At 52.5% G+C, this 14,817-nt stretch overlaps 1 protein-coding gene across 5 annotated transcripts in view; it reads right to left on the bottom strand.

Annotated features, from left to right (window-relative positions):
- Window positions 1–4,831: 4,831 nt before the first annotated feature.
- Window positions 4,832–14,817, bottom strand: part of Syne3 (spectrin repeat containing nuclear envelope family member 3) — an 87,243-nt gene continuing 77,257 nt past the window's right edge. For all 5 annotated transcript variants that reach the window (XM_027950913.2, XM_071607557.1, XM_027950912.2 and 2 more), the window contains one exon: window positions 4,832–11,553. In XM_027950913.2, coding sequence (XP_027806714.2) covers window positions 11,344–11,553 — 210 coding nt within the window. In that variant the 3' untranslated portion in view covers window positions 4,832–11,343. The remainder of the gene's footprint in view (window positions 11,554–14,817) is intronic.

The following is a 14,817-nucleotide window of genomic DNA, read 5'->3' as shown; positions in this document are numbered from 1 at the left end:
GCCTCTTTCTGGCTGCGACCTTGGGGTCTTGCTTCCACCGGTCTCAGCCCTGTTTTCCTCTCCAGTGGAGCAGACAACTACCTCCTGCCTTCTGGAGTGGCTAGAGCTGGGGGGTAATTGGGTGGAGGCCCCCCCAGGCTGCACTCATCAGGTTTCTGTTTACTAGGCCCAGTTGGCCTCACCCCTGAAGTGATTGGCAGTCCCACCGACAATGTATAATAAATAAATTACTTGTTATGGCCACATCTTCACCAGCATTTATTATCGTTTCCAATCTGGAGGGTTACCGTCCTAACTGGGGTGAGGTGAAAACCCCTGTAGTTTTGGTTTACATTTCCCCGATTGCTAAGGACGTTGGACAGTGTTTCATCTACTCGTTGGCCAACCAATCTGATTTACGGAACCCCAGACAGATAGACACAGATGGTCAGAGCCGGCAGAGGAGGGAGCTGAACAGGGAGCAAACACAGAGCCCTGGAGGGCCTTGGTGAGAAGATGCAAAACCCGGGTCGCACTGGCCCTCAGAGATTGGGGGTCAGAGCCCCAGCTGTGTGAAGCTCAGTCACAGAGAGGGTGTGAGACCCCTCCCCGGGGGCACCAAGGTGAGTCAGTGGAGAGAAACCCCTCCGAGCAACGCTCAGGGGCCGGAGCCCTGTGGGTGCATATTCCCTCACCCTCCTCACGCTTGGTCACCCCACAGCCTCCCTGGAGGCCCCCGGTCAGCCTTTAGGAGTAAAGACGCGGAGCCCAGTGCACATGGCCCTGCAGGACCCCGTGGAACCAGCAGGAAGCACGTGCTACAGCATCGCAGCCCCGCTGAGGACTGGGGTGAAACACAGTGAGAAGGGACGTCCCCAGGGGCCAGCTCTGAGCTGCAATGCAGTAGTGTGTTCTCCCTGGAAAGAGGACCCCAGGGGCACAGTTTGGCCTGGGTCAGAGACACAGTTTGGCCTGGGTCAGAGACACAGCTTGGCCTGGGTCAGAGGCAGTGGCCAGCCCTGGGGTAGACTCCTTGGCGCAGGGTGCTTAGGTCTGTGCGCTGCTCACCTCTGTGTCTATCCCTGCCACTCAGTAGGAGCTCTAATGGTCTTTTCTTCTTCTTCTTCTTCTGCCGTGCTGGGGATGGAACCCAGGGCCTCACGTGGGCTAGGCAAGTGCTCTACCGCGGAGCCACATCCACAGCCTCTTCACTGAATTCTTTATTTTACTTGAGGATGGTCAGGGCTTGGAGAGGACGAGATGGGGGTGATAACAAGGAGGTTGGGGGAAAGACACGTGGACAGCGAGGGCCTTGGGTGTGCAGTGTGTGTGCGCTGTGAAGGCGCACAGCCGTCCAGCCCTGGAGGGGGGCTCTCGAGGAACAGGTGGACGAGACAGTTCATCCTGGACACGTCACTCAGTCTCTCTCCAGTGCCCCGGTGCTTGCTCATGAACAAAGCAGGGTGCCAGGGACAGTGGCTGGTAACCTCACAATTCAGCTTACAACTTCAGGATGTCACTTAAGATTATGAATGACCCAGAGGGAAATGAACAGAGCACAGAAATGGATGTCGTGATGGAAGAGCTCGCCCCGCACACCCTCCCAGGGCTGTTCCTACTGCTGTTTCTGCGGAAGTTGGGATCTGGAAACAGGGATGTGCCTGGAATTTTAAAATCCAGAGGTGTGGACCCACCGTGAGGGACGCCCTGGATTTGCTCCCTCGCCACCCATGAAGCTCCATGCGAGGTGCTGCGTGTGAGGCAGAGAGAGGCAATGAAGTTGACGTCCCCTGACGGCCCTGCTGCCGGGGTCTGGATGCATCTCTCCAACATCCCTGCATGATGCTCGCACAGAGGAGAAGCACAGGAGGAGACAGCCGTGAGAGGCATCCTTTGCCCGCCGTGGCACAATGGAGAGAAGAGGAATCTCATCTAGCAGTTTCCTGCTAGACCATCATGTGCTCCCAGGGCTGGAGTCCCCCTGAAATTTTAGAGGTATCTACTCCCTCAAAGCTTTGTGAGCCACTTACTACCCCATGATAAATCCTTCAAGCTAGTTAGAGTGGACTCTGTTGTCTGCAACCGAATCCTGACTGATTCTAGAAATTCCCTGCAACAACCACCCGGGACACTCTCAAGCACACAAGGCAGATCCCAGACTCCTAGCATAAATGCAGGGCAGAACTTCAGGGTCCGACTGACCTAGAGAACTCCGGGCCCAGATGCCCGCCACACGGTGCTGCTTTAGAATCTGCTGGGTGCGGCTGAGGAGAAAGTTGGGATGGGGGTTGAACAGGAGGCTCCCAGTTCCTGGGCAAGCCTTCCCCAGGCTATCTGATGTAATCCTCACAACCACATCGCTCCGAGGTGAGTTTGCAGGAGGTTGGAAGGACTTCCTCAAGGTCAAGTGCCTCGAAGACGTGGTTACTTGAGCCAAGTGCCAGGCTGACTCCAAACCTGTTCCTCGAACAGATCCACTGCCATTTTGAAGAGTGCAAGTGGGGAGCAAAAGAGAAGCCTTACATTTTTCTGAGGCCATAAACTCATACCAGGAGGCATTTGTCAAAAGCAAGGCAACAGTTACACCAGAACAGCCATATTAACTACCAACTCTGCACGTCACCGCATTTTACTTTAATATCCTTTACTGTTCCAAAATGCAACCCAAGATACAACATTACAATTTTTTTTTTTAACTTTTCTCCTTGAATCCTCATTCCAACAGAAAAGGGCTTGGATTATTTGCACATGCTCAAGGCCGGGAAATACACTTGCAATATGAGGCAGCCTATGTTGCAGGACGATTTAGAGCAATTTCCCCTCATGTCCATGTGGAGGAAACTGGCAGCAGAAGGCCACAGTGAAGAACAAGTTGGAGCAGCATGTGGAGGGCAGGCCAGAGAGCAACTGCCACATGACACCCAGCCCCAGGTGCCCCAGGCAAGTGGGGGTCTCTCCCCTGAAAGTCTAATCGGGGGAAGCAGGCTGCCGAAGGTCACTGCTGTGGGAGACAGAGCTGGTGAGACGGTGACAGGACAGGCTGAGGCCAAATAGCTGGGTACAGTTCTCAGCAAGGGGCTTCCACTAGAAGATGATGACTCTCCCCAATTAAACATGCCACCTCTGGGTTTGGAAGGCCCAGGTGAAAACCGAGGCAGCATAATCGATTCCATGAGATTCCTGGTTGTGGAAAAAAAAAAAATCTCACAGTCATAAAAATGACTCAGCCCGCCAGGAGTAGGAGAGGCTCCACAAAGATTGAGACGACATTTGTGTGTGTTTAGTGTGATTTCACAGCCAGCCAAGGGCCCGAGAGGTGCTAAATTAAAACGAGAGATGCTGAATCCAGTTTTCTAATGAAACAGTGTTTTAACACTGAAGTTCCTGCCCTAGCTTCCGATTTTTCCACTGTAAGAAAACAAACACGTACACTGTTATGTCGTATACGAACAGACGCTGCTTAAATCAGCGGGGCAATGCCCTAACCAATTCTGTACAGGCCTAGAGGCAGGGGGCCCAGTGGGCAAAGCTGCATCTTTCTTCATAGAATGTTTTAATGTTTTGAACAAGTAATTAGAAGGTAAGGGGCCTCCTCTTGCAGGGCCATAAGACTCACAGAGGTTTCCGGAGGGTATTTGGGGCTACTCTAAGACTTCAGAGAGGGGAATCTGCAAACTCTGTGTGGAATCCCTTCTTTCACCTGCCGTATGAGCTGCAGTACAGATGACTTCACCACGTCACCTGCCCTTGCCCATGGCCGGCCTCGGAAAACCAGGCCCCTCCCCATCCTCTGCTGTCCCTCTGCAAGAACGTTGCACTGAGATGAGTGCTCAGGATGGACGTGTGTGGGTCTGACTCCAGGGTGCACACCACTTCAGCTCCTGTTGGATCTGGAAGGTTCAGTCTTCATCGCCTTGCAGTTCAGGACCACGTGGATCAATGTGGAGATGAAATCTTGGCCTCTGCCTTTACCAGCCACCTAAGTGGAAGAGGTGACAGATGCCATGCTTTGCCCAGGGGACCCTTCTCTCTTTCTTCTCATGGGGCAAGAAGGGTTTTGAAGATAACAGATACCACAGGGAGAACCTTGGGGAAAGTATCATGTGCACCATTAAAATAATGGCAAATTAAGAAAGAAATCTCATGCTGGGGAACAAATGATACAAGTGGTAAAATTTTATTTTAATTCCTCACCCCTGAGCTTTTGTAAGCAGAAGATTCTGAGCACACGCCCTGTTTTCCTTGCTGGGCCAGGGCTGTCAGCCGTGGCCATCATCAGGAGACTTCATTAACGTGTGGCAGGGCCTGGGTTCACGGCCGGTCTCTCCATGAACTTGAGGACAGTGCCTCCCACCCTCCCGTCCTCTGACAATGTCCTTCCTCCTCTTATTTGCAGTTTATACTGCACTGTGGGCTGGGAAAACAAATTGTCAGACTGTTTGTTAAACAAATTGTCATGGTGGACATTGACCCCTGGGGTTGGGTGTGAAGCTGCTGGACAGGACCCGGCTTCCCCTCCCTAGTGACCGGGTCTATTCAGGGTCTTTCTACTCAGTGTGCATTTTGGAATTTTCCAAGTTCCCGGGGCCCACCCCTGGGGACCTTGACTGAGGAGGTCTAGGAGACACTGGGAATGTTTCTGAAGATACTCCCAGGGACTGGCAATGCTTATGTTGGCTAGAGGACCGCGGTCACCTTGAGTTCAGCCCTGCGCAGTGAGGCACTAATCCTGTCTGGAGGTGAGCGTGTCAAGATAAGCCACACACCCCCTTTCTCCTCATAGCCCTTGAGATAAACCCCTTTACTGCAGGACAAAAAAAAAAAAAAAAAAGAGTTTCCAAACCACACAATATTTCATAGAACAAAATAGAGATTTTTATTTCCAAACATAAAGCAGATATGTTTAAAAAAAAACATAAAACAATGGAAACGTCAAACTGTCTTTTAGAACACTGCACTTTCAAGCAGAGGACAGGAACTTCACGGTGACCTTAAAATGCAGCTCTAAGAAGGAGCAAGAAGAGTTCCTGTGTCCCTCCCCACAAAGCCAGGAGGGTAGGGAAGGTCTCAGTTGGCTTTGGACTTGATGTGACCTGAGATAACACTCACGTTCCAAGACATTCATTTGGCTCCAATACTGCTTGCCGGTGTTCCCAGAGAGCTTAATTTATTGCAAATGCATGTTTTATAATCACAGATAACATGACAAGGGGATATGGTCCCTGTGCACACTATTTATATAATAAAACATTTAAACAATGAAATTCATTTGCTTTTGACACCAACACGACTCAGGCAGCATCTACACACACAGACACACACACATCTCCTCCTGGTTCACGCGGCATGACCCACACCATTCCAGCCACACGAGCTAGTCAGTATCAGGCTAGTGTGACCAGGTCCTCAGGAGCAAAAAACTGGGGCAAGCCTGCTTATGGAGACTCAGCTCAGGGTAGAGTGAGCATGAAATTCTTTGCTGCCTTTGAGCTGGGTTCTGAGAGGCCCAGGGACACCCAGTTCTGCACCCTTCCTTGGGTGGGCCAATGAAACTAACAAATCAGGTGGGAGGCTCTGGAGGGAGAGGGCTGGCCTTTTAGACTTGGAATGGAGGCCAAAAGTACTCATTGCCCCAAAGCTGGTGTTGGAGCCTTGTGAGAGAGAGAGAGAGAGAGAGAGAGAGAGAGAGAGAGAGAAAGGGAGAGAGAGAGAGAGAGAAAGGGAGAGAGAGAAAGAGAGAGAGAGAGAAAGAGAAAGAGAGAGGAGAGAGAGAGAGAGAGAGAGAGAGAGAGAAAGGGAGAGAGAGAGAGAGAGAGAGAGAGAGAGAAAGAGAGAGAGAGAGAGAGAGAGAGAGAGAGAGAGAGAGAGAGAGAAAGAGAGAGAGAGAGAAAGAGAGAGAGAGGAGAGAGAGAGAGAGAGAGAGAGACAAAGAGAGAGAGAGAGAAAGAGAGAGAGAGAAAGAGAGAGGAGAGAGAGAGAGAGAAGTCATCCCTCATTTACAAGCAAGTGTTTGCTTCCTGAGAAAAAGACAGCAGCCTCATTTCTAAGCCAGTCTGAGGAAACCTCTGGATAAGAGACCTAAGGGTCGGCCGCCTCGCCCTGGGGTGGACAATGTCAGGGAGGACCACAGTTGCTTCCCGAAGAGCCACCAAGTGCTGGACCTCAGGGAACTGTCCTGGCCCAGCGCACTCTCCCTGGGATCCCACAGACCACGCTCCAGGGCTGTCCGTTGTCCTGAAGCCCTGGGCTGGGAGCTGGTCACCCAGCGGTGCCTCTGCGTGGGGAGAGAGTCACCAAACCTGAGTGCTGTCACCCTTGAGCTGAGGAGACGGCCAGCAACTGCCTCAGGTTTTTAGTGGCAGTACTGGAGGCTCTGGGGCCAAGTTCCCTTTTTTCCCAAAAGGTGGGGGAGGTGGCGGGAACTGACCCAAGGCCACACAGCTTTTTCATAGCAGAGCCCCAACTCGACTCTGCCTGGCACTGGGCAGGGTCCCCCTAGGGGCAGAGGTCACCTCCACCTCCAGGACTAACTCCCTGAGCTCCTGGGGTAGCAGAAGCTGCTGGGTCTCTGTGCTCCACCCTGTCAAATGGGCACAGGGTTGTAACAGTCCATAAGGATCTCCCCTCTGACAGAACGAGGAACCCCAGGATGTTCTTCAACTGAGAATTTAGTGTTATCCACTGACCTTTGCCCAGAGGTAGCAAGACACCCTCACGCCATCCCTGGATTTCCCAGGCTCCTCCGCAGCTCCTCCAGCTGCTGCCAGGGAGGACTGGCCACCTCCAGGACGGCGTCAGGGGCAGCGGCCGGGGCCTGGTCTAGACAGACCCTGTCCTGGGTCTGTGAGCTCCTTGAGGACAGGCCTAGACTTGGCTCATCCCGACTCTTCCCACTCAAAGCCTGGCACAGAGACAGATGCACATGGATGCCTGTCGCGTTGGGTAAGAATGAAGAGGCACAGACACTTCTGCCCACCACAGCGGGGAGAGCCACAGACACAAGCGAGCGCAAAACTGGCCAGCGGAATGTGAGCCAGCGGGTGTCTGCTTCTTTCTCTGAAGCCTCAGGTGGAGGGCTCCCAGCTCTCCCTGCCCAGTGCCCCGACTCTGACCCCCACCTTGTCCTCCCCGCTTCTCTCCCCTCTGTCTGGGGGTCCTGCATGAGGCCTTGCTCCCCTCCCGCCATCTCTAGCAGGCTTCCCTACACTCAAGCACTGTGTATTCTTCCAGAAAGAACGTGGCACTGGGGAGACCAACACGGGGTGGGACACTTTCTACACACTGTCCACTCTGGACTCAGAAGACAGAAGATAAACCACAAAATAAGGCACAGCGACCTCCGCTCATCCCTCATCTCCTAAAGGCCACCAAACATGACCTGCTGTAGGCAGGACACAATCTCAGGATGGAGGAGTGTCTCTGAGATGAAATCAAATCCTATGTAAAAAAAATTCAAGGCATCTGTCCTTGATTTTTTCATTTTGCTTTTGGTTAGTGAAACCTTTGCCACTGGTCCTTGTCCTTGGGTGAAAACTGGGAACTAGGAAGGTACAGTCTGACATTTTCTCTACTTTCCTTTTCTCCTCCTCCTCCTCCTCCTCCTCCTCCTCCTCCTCCTCCTCCTCCTCCTCTTCTTCTTCTTCTTCTTCTTCTTCTCTCTCTCTCTCTCTCTCTCTCTCTCTCTCTCTCTCTCTCTCCTCAGCATCTTCACCACTTTGGGGCACAGTCAGCAGCACCAAACCCAACATCATTCCACGGCTGACTCCCTCTCTCCTACTTCTCGGTCGGTCTTCTCCAGCCAGACCAGCCAACTGCAGCCCCCCGAAGCCTCTGCCAAGCTTCTCGGCCTCCCCATCAGGCCCCAGCTCCAATCAAATGAGCAGAGGACCATCTGTGCCACCTCTCAGCAGGCAAGGGCTGCGATGCCCTCAGCACCTTCTGCTAGTGGCCCTACATCAGGGCCCTGTCATCGGCTCCCAGCTGCAGAGGACCCCAGCTTCCTTCTCCTGGAGCTGTCCAGGGACAACTGTCTCCTAACACCCCCCCCCCCGGCCCTCCTGGGGAGTCTGAGGCAAATAGGGGCTGAGAGAGAGAGCTGGGTCACTTCATCCAGCACCCACTTCCTCTGCACCCAGGAGACACACCAGCCTCTGGATTTTAATGTAGCTCATCAAACACGAGCTCTAGTTTCTTCCCCTGTCACTGGGGCTGCAGGGTTGGGTCACTCAGGACTGGGCCTCCTGGTAGGCTGAAGAGGGGCTCCCTGACCAGCTGGGTGGAAAGTCCCACCTCTCAAAGGGATGTGAAGATGATCACAGGTGACCTGTGGGAGCAAAGGGCCAGTCTTCAGAAAACTGGCACAGAGGCCCGCTCTGGCCCATCCCAGCTGAGCTGGTAACAGAGGGCCACTCCCCGAGGCTGCAGCGCTGCACCTGGCAGGACCCACCAGGGGCCCTCTCCCCCCAGCACGGGCTTCAGGATCAGACAGCCTGGTTCAAATCCCACTGCGGCGTACGCAAAAGTTTATCTTCACACTCTGCTTTCTCATCTCAAACCCAGAGGTAGAGTACTGTGGAACCTCTGGAGGGTGACAGAGCACAGTTGACAAGTGCCTACCGAGGGGCCAGGTGCCAAACCAAAGGTCACCTCCAGGTTACCTCCGGCCTCCCTGGCTGTCCTTGCCTGCCTGCCCACCCACTCACAGCCTTGCTTTAGAAACATCTGGATCCTGAACTTGCTGGATGAAGAAAAGAGCAGGGTTGGGGACAGATGAGGGGAGGAGCTAAGGGCATCGGCCTTGCACACTTGTTACACGCACGCACACACACACACACACACTCGCCTCCGGGCTGGGCTGTGATAGTCACATGTTACCATCCACTCTAGGAGCTCTCTCTTTGGGACAGAGGGACAAGACGCACACAGGTTCCACGCAACATTCTTCTCAAATGGCACCTGAGACTCCTGGTAGCTGTTGTTAAAGAGGCTAGAAAGTAACAGGAACATAACCACTGTCCACACCCCCTCTAAGCACAAGAGACGACATGTTAAAGCACCTGTATACATGGGCCGTTATATCATGCCTGTGTTTATATGAAAGTAAGGAAAATATCAATTCTCTCTTTAAAAATAAAAGTTATGCAAACAAGTAAATTTTTATGGCATCGTTATCAAAGTTTAAAAATATTGGGAGACATTCCCGCCAGCCAGGCCTCATATTGCACTCCCTGTCCCCACCCCCAACATGGGGCACCTGAGACAAAATTATATTCACGATAAACATTTTTTTCTTTCCGGTAGTGCTGGGAATTGAAACAGGGCTCACATGTGCCAGGCAAATGCTCTACCCCTGAGCTGCAACCCAGCCTGGCTCTTTCTTTTTGAAGGTACCAATGTGGGGGGATTGTGTTATACTGAGCAGGGCACTGCCTGAGGACCATGGTGACTGGTTCAGCTTTGGCCCAGCCTCTTGCTGTGTGGCCATGGGTGAGTTACTTTCCCTCTGCAGGCCTCAGATTTCTTGCCTGTGAAGTGGGAGAGTTCAGATGGGAGCACTCAGGTCTTCTGCCGCAGCTGTGGCCTAGGGCTGGACCGATTAACTGGTGAGCATCTGGGGCTGGAGCAGATGACTAGGGAGCACGTGTGCTTGGCTGCCTGGCCTGAGCCCTGAGTTCACCCAGCCCCTGACTTTCCAGAAAAGTGGCCGCCTACTGAGAGCAGCCTTTGTGACTGGTTCCCAAACATCTGGAGGGGAGTCAGTGCCTGGAGTGTCCCCAGCACAGTTTGCCTGCCCTGCAGATGCTCAGCTCCTCCTAGCCAGGGTCCCATGAGGACTGCTGCACCACGGCCAGGCCAATGCTGGGGGGAGGGGGCCAGCCTGTGTGCGACAGCAGTGGTCTGGGGCTCAGGGCTCTCTTGGGCCTCGGTTTCCCCTCTGCTTAAAGTTCCCCGGTGTCTACAATACTTCATGATTCCAAGTCTGATACCACTCCTGAAGAACCCCCGCTGGCCTCCTGCTAGCAGTTGAGCAAATAGATAAAAATATTTATAAATAGATAAAATCTGTTTGTAAAGAGTGAACACTAAATATGTCCTTTAAAAAAGAAAATTTAGTGTCCATTTATGGAAATGTGATCTACTTTGAAGGCACTTAGGAACCATCCCAGAATCCCCCTGGGAGGAAGAGATATTTCTGACTCTGGGACCCAACATGGAGTCACCTTGGCCACATCCCAGGTAGTGCATGGAGCCCACATGCCTAGACCTGATCTAAAGGCCAGGCTGGTGGCCTGGGCCCTGGGACCCCAGGGGGTGCAGGTGAGACATTCATGGTCCAGTGACCTGGCTGCCTCCAGTGCCCCTGTGGGAAGGGGAAGGAGCACCCTTCAGACAGGCTGCGCTCCGAGGCTGAGTCTTGTCTGTGTTGGACCCTCCGTCCCTACCTCAGTGTGGCCAGAGCTCCCCTTCAGCTCAGCTTCTAGGTGACAACACTCAGTCCCACGGCTGCAGACGTCACACAACTCTCCCTGCAGCTGCCGGGGCTGCTACCTGGGAGCATTTCACCCTCATGTCGAAATAAAAAGTAAAGCCTATCTCCTTCCCTTCTTCCTGAACAAGACACAGACAAAATCTAAGCCCATCCGGAACACACCAGGGACACCCGCTGTGGGTCTGTGCCACCCTTGCTCGGTGCCCCCTTACGCTGTGCTCTCCTAGTTCTGTGTCTGCTCTTCAGGGTTCGTCCCCACCTCCCTGAATGTCACTGCTTCTTCCACCTCCCACTATCCCCACGGTGCCCTCTCCCACCCTCACTCTCTCTACCTGTCTTCCAGGCTTTAAGTCAGCGTGTTTGTTCTCATCCTGCGTAAAGCAAGAGCCCCTGAGCTCCCAGTGAGCGAGGGTCTGTTCTGCTCTCCTGTGCTCACAGCTCTGACACCTGGGTTGGGGACTGGCTTCTGGGTGAGAGTTTGTCATAACGTTGTGTGTAGCTATTCCTGCTTGTCAGGGCCGATGGCAGGCCAAGGCACAAATGCCACAAAGTCCCCCTGGAGAAGGACACTGATAGGAACCTTGCTAACTAGAGAGACATCACATAGGAAGTTGGACATACTGAGCGTTTACATAGGTGTATATAAAAGTCCTAGACGTTGTCCCGAGTCATACACATACACATTTAGGTATAAACGGACGATGACAACTGTATAAAAAGCGAGTTTGTTCTGGAAACCCTGGCGCGGGATTTATGCCCAGGCAGCTCTGTGGTCTCTGGCCTGCCCGGTTCCAGTTTCCCCAGCAGGCAACCTCAGGAGGGGCCCTGGGACTGCTGGCGGTTGGGAAAGGACGTCACCTGCGTGCCCCAGTGGGCTAGGTGGGCGGAGGGCCACTATAGCGCAGCATGAGCGCGAAAGAGCGGGCGAAGTTGTTGGCCTGGGTGCAGCTGCGGTCCTCTTCCCCCACCGGGAGCAGGAGGAGGAAGAGCAGGAAGAGCAGGAAGAGCATCTGCAGCGGGAGCGCCACGCAGCACGCCTTCCAGAGGAGCCCGCACCGCCGCCGCCGCCACCACCGCCGCTGCGTCTGCAGATACCATACAGAAGCACAAGGGACGTGAGCATCTGGGGACAGGGGGCGGGGTCGGGGGACGCCCAGGGTGGGGAGGACGCACTGGCTGACCTGTGACCCCTGGCATCTCAGTTGCTCACCTGTGATAAGGGACTGATACGGTGTGGACGTGAGGTGTCCCCCAAAAGCTCACACGTGAGACAACGCAAGGTTCAGAGGGGAAACGACTGGACTGTGAGAGTCAGTGAATGAATCCCTGGTGGGACTGACTGAGTGGTATCTAGAGGCGGTGGGGCGTGGCTGGAGGATGTGGTCATTTGGGGCCGTGGCTATGGGTTCCTATTTTGTATCTGGAGCTGGAGACTCTCTGCTTCCTGATCAGGGTGATGTCGCTGCCTCCCTCCACTACCCTCTCCCACCATGATGTTCAGCCTCACCTCAGCCCCGAGGAAGGGAGTTGCCCTTCTATGGACTAAGACCTCTGAAACTGTCAGCCCTTGAACAAACCTTTCTTCCTCTACAACTGGTGCATTTCACCAGGGACAAAGATCTCAAACCATTCTCGGAGGGAAAGGAAGAAATCCAGTGTAACTGCAGGCTTCACCGTGGTGGCATAAGCCCTGGGTTGGTGCACAGGTCCCCACCAGACAACAGTTTGACTTTTCAACGATTTTTCAACTTTGCAATGGTATGAAAGCAATGTCTGTTCAGTAGGAGCCACAGCTCGGTTTCTGAATTCGGCTGTGTTCCCAGGCTGGAGCACACAGCTCCACACTCCTGGGCAGCACAGCCGGTTAGCTGCAGCTCAGATGGCTGACACTCCTCAGTGTCAATACAGTTGCTTCAATGACTGAATGACACAGAGCCTGGCGTGTGGAGGTCCTCCAAAGCCATAGCTGTCATTGTATATGTGGCTCCTACTATTGGCATCTAAATACCGCCATCACCACCATCACCACCGTGACCACCATGGGCAGCCTCTCCCTCAGCCACAGGCTCCCCTTCCCCTTTCTTCTCCTTCTCTCTTTCTTCCTCTTCACCATCATTTCACCGTCAGTGTCACCTGAAGGTCAGTCTCACAAGTTCCAGTGCCTGAGGGATTTCTCTGTTAGATGTCCATGAAAGGACCCACAGGACATTTCCTAAATCTACAGGGCCTGGCTGGGTTGTAGATTTGTGGATGTTTTCACGGCCTAGGAGTGTGGGGACGAGAGTTGGTCACTCAAGACCATGAAGGCCCTCATGGTCAAGGTGTAGTAGGGCGCAGGGTCCAGCTCTGAGGGGCCTGGCAGAGTGGGTCCCAGTGTAGGCTCCTCCACACCCTAGATATGTGATGTGGGCGGGTCAGTAACCTCTCTGGGTCTCTGTGTCCTTCTCTGCAAATCAGGGATAAAATGCCTCCCCCATCTGCTGGGTTGTGGTGCAGACTCAAAGCCAAGCACACGGCTACCACTATTAAGAACTGAGCCAACTCACAAGAGCCGACTATAGAACCAACCCAGGTGCCCATCAACAGGACAAAGAAAATGTGGTATATGTGCACAATGAGGATTGCTCAGTCACGAAGAATGAAAGTGTGGAATTTGCTGGTAAATGGATAGAACTGGAGAATATCACGCTAAGTGAAATTAGCCAAACTCAGAGTCAAAGGTCGTATGTGTTCTCTGATAGGTGGAAGCTATTGTGAAATATGGGGTAGAATGGAGGGGGGAGGAGGGACGGGATAAGGGAAGAACAGTGGGATGGATCTGACCCAACTTCCCTGTGCACCAGGGAATATATGAATGCACCACAGTGAATCTCAGCCTCATGCACATCCCAAGACACTAACAAAAAACACAAACCTATTAACTAAATAGCAGAAAGACCAGAGGAGCAGAAGGAAGGGAACAGGGAAGGGAGGAGGGGAGGGGAAGGGGAAGTAGTGGGGATTGGATTAGAGCAAATTATATCCCATGCTTTAATAATTACGTCAAATGAATCCTAATGTTATATATAACTAAAAAGAAAAAAACAGTACCAGCTATTATTACTAGCACTGTTAGTACTGAGTTCTAGTACTATTAGTACTAGGACTTGTGCCTCTAGTTACTATTAATATTATTAGTAATAGCAGCCCTAGTCCTATTTTGTAGAATGTATCTGCTGGCTTCCTGAAGAATCAAGGGCCTGTCCTGTAGAGCACCAAGTCACTGCTGCTCCCAGCAACCAGGGCGTGGTGGTGCTGGGGATAATGCTTACTGGTGATGATGATGATGATGGTAGTGATGGAGCCAGTGTTGGTGGGGTTGATGGTAGTGAGAGTAAGAGTGATGGAGGTGAGGATGGTAGTGGTAGTGATAATGACGATGATGGTGGTGGTGGTGGTGATGGTAATGGTGATGATGGTGGTGGTGGAGGTGATGATGGTGATGATAGTGGTGGTGGCGGTGATGATGATAATGATGATGATGGTGATGGTGGTGGTGGTGGTGATAAAGATTATGATTGTGATGATGACAACAATGTTAGTAGTGATGGTGATGATTGTGATGTTGTTGGCAATGGTGGTGATGGTGATAGTAATGGTAGTGGTGGTGGTGGTGGTGATGGTGATCGTGATGATGATAACAGTGATGTTATGATGGTAATGGTGATGGTGGTGGTGATAAAGATGGTAATGGTAATGATGATAGTAATAGCAGTAGTGATGGTGATGGTAGTGATGGTGATGGTGGCAATGGTGGTGATGGTGATGATGGTGATGGTGATGGTGATGGTGATGATGATAGCAATGTCAGTGGTGATGGTGATGGTGATGATGATGATGGTGGTGATGATGGTGATGGTGATGGTGATGATGATAGCAATGTTAGTGGTGATGGTGATGGTGGTGATGGTGATGATGATAGCAATGTCAGTGGTGATGGTGATGGTGGTGGTAATGATGGTGATGGTGATGATGATGATGGTGGTGATGATGGTGATGGTGATGGTGATGGTGATGATGATAGCAATGTTAGTGGTGATGGTGATGGTGGTGATGGTGATGGTGGTGATGGTGATGGTGGTGATGGTGGTGATGGTGATGACAGTGATGAAGACACATTGCTAAATGCAGATATTTCTGGCAGCTTCTGACCTGGACTCTTCTGTCTCTTTATTGCTCACATCTGAGCCATCTCTCCCACTGTCCTGCTCCAGCTGTCTCTTCCAAATGATAGCACCCCACCCTTTTCCTCCAGCCTCAAATGTTTTCACTCACCAAAGCCCACAGACACTGATTCTGTGCAAACAGAC

This window comes from Marmota flaviventris, chromosome 2 (genome assembly GCF_047511675.1).
Source record: "Marmota flaviventris isolate mMarFla1 chromosome 2, mMarFla1.hap1, whole genome shotgun sequence".
Taxonomy (NCBI): Eukaryota; Metazoa; Chordata; class Mammalia; order Rodentia; family Sciuridae; genus Marmota; species Marmota flaviventris.
Note: the sequence above shows the minus strand (reverse complement) of the source record. Positions and strands in the feature narration are given on the sequence as shown.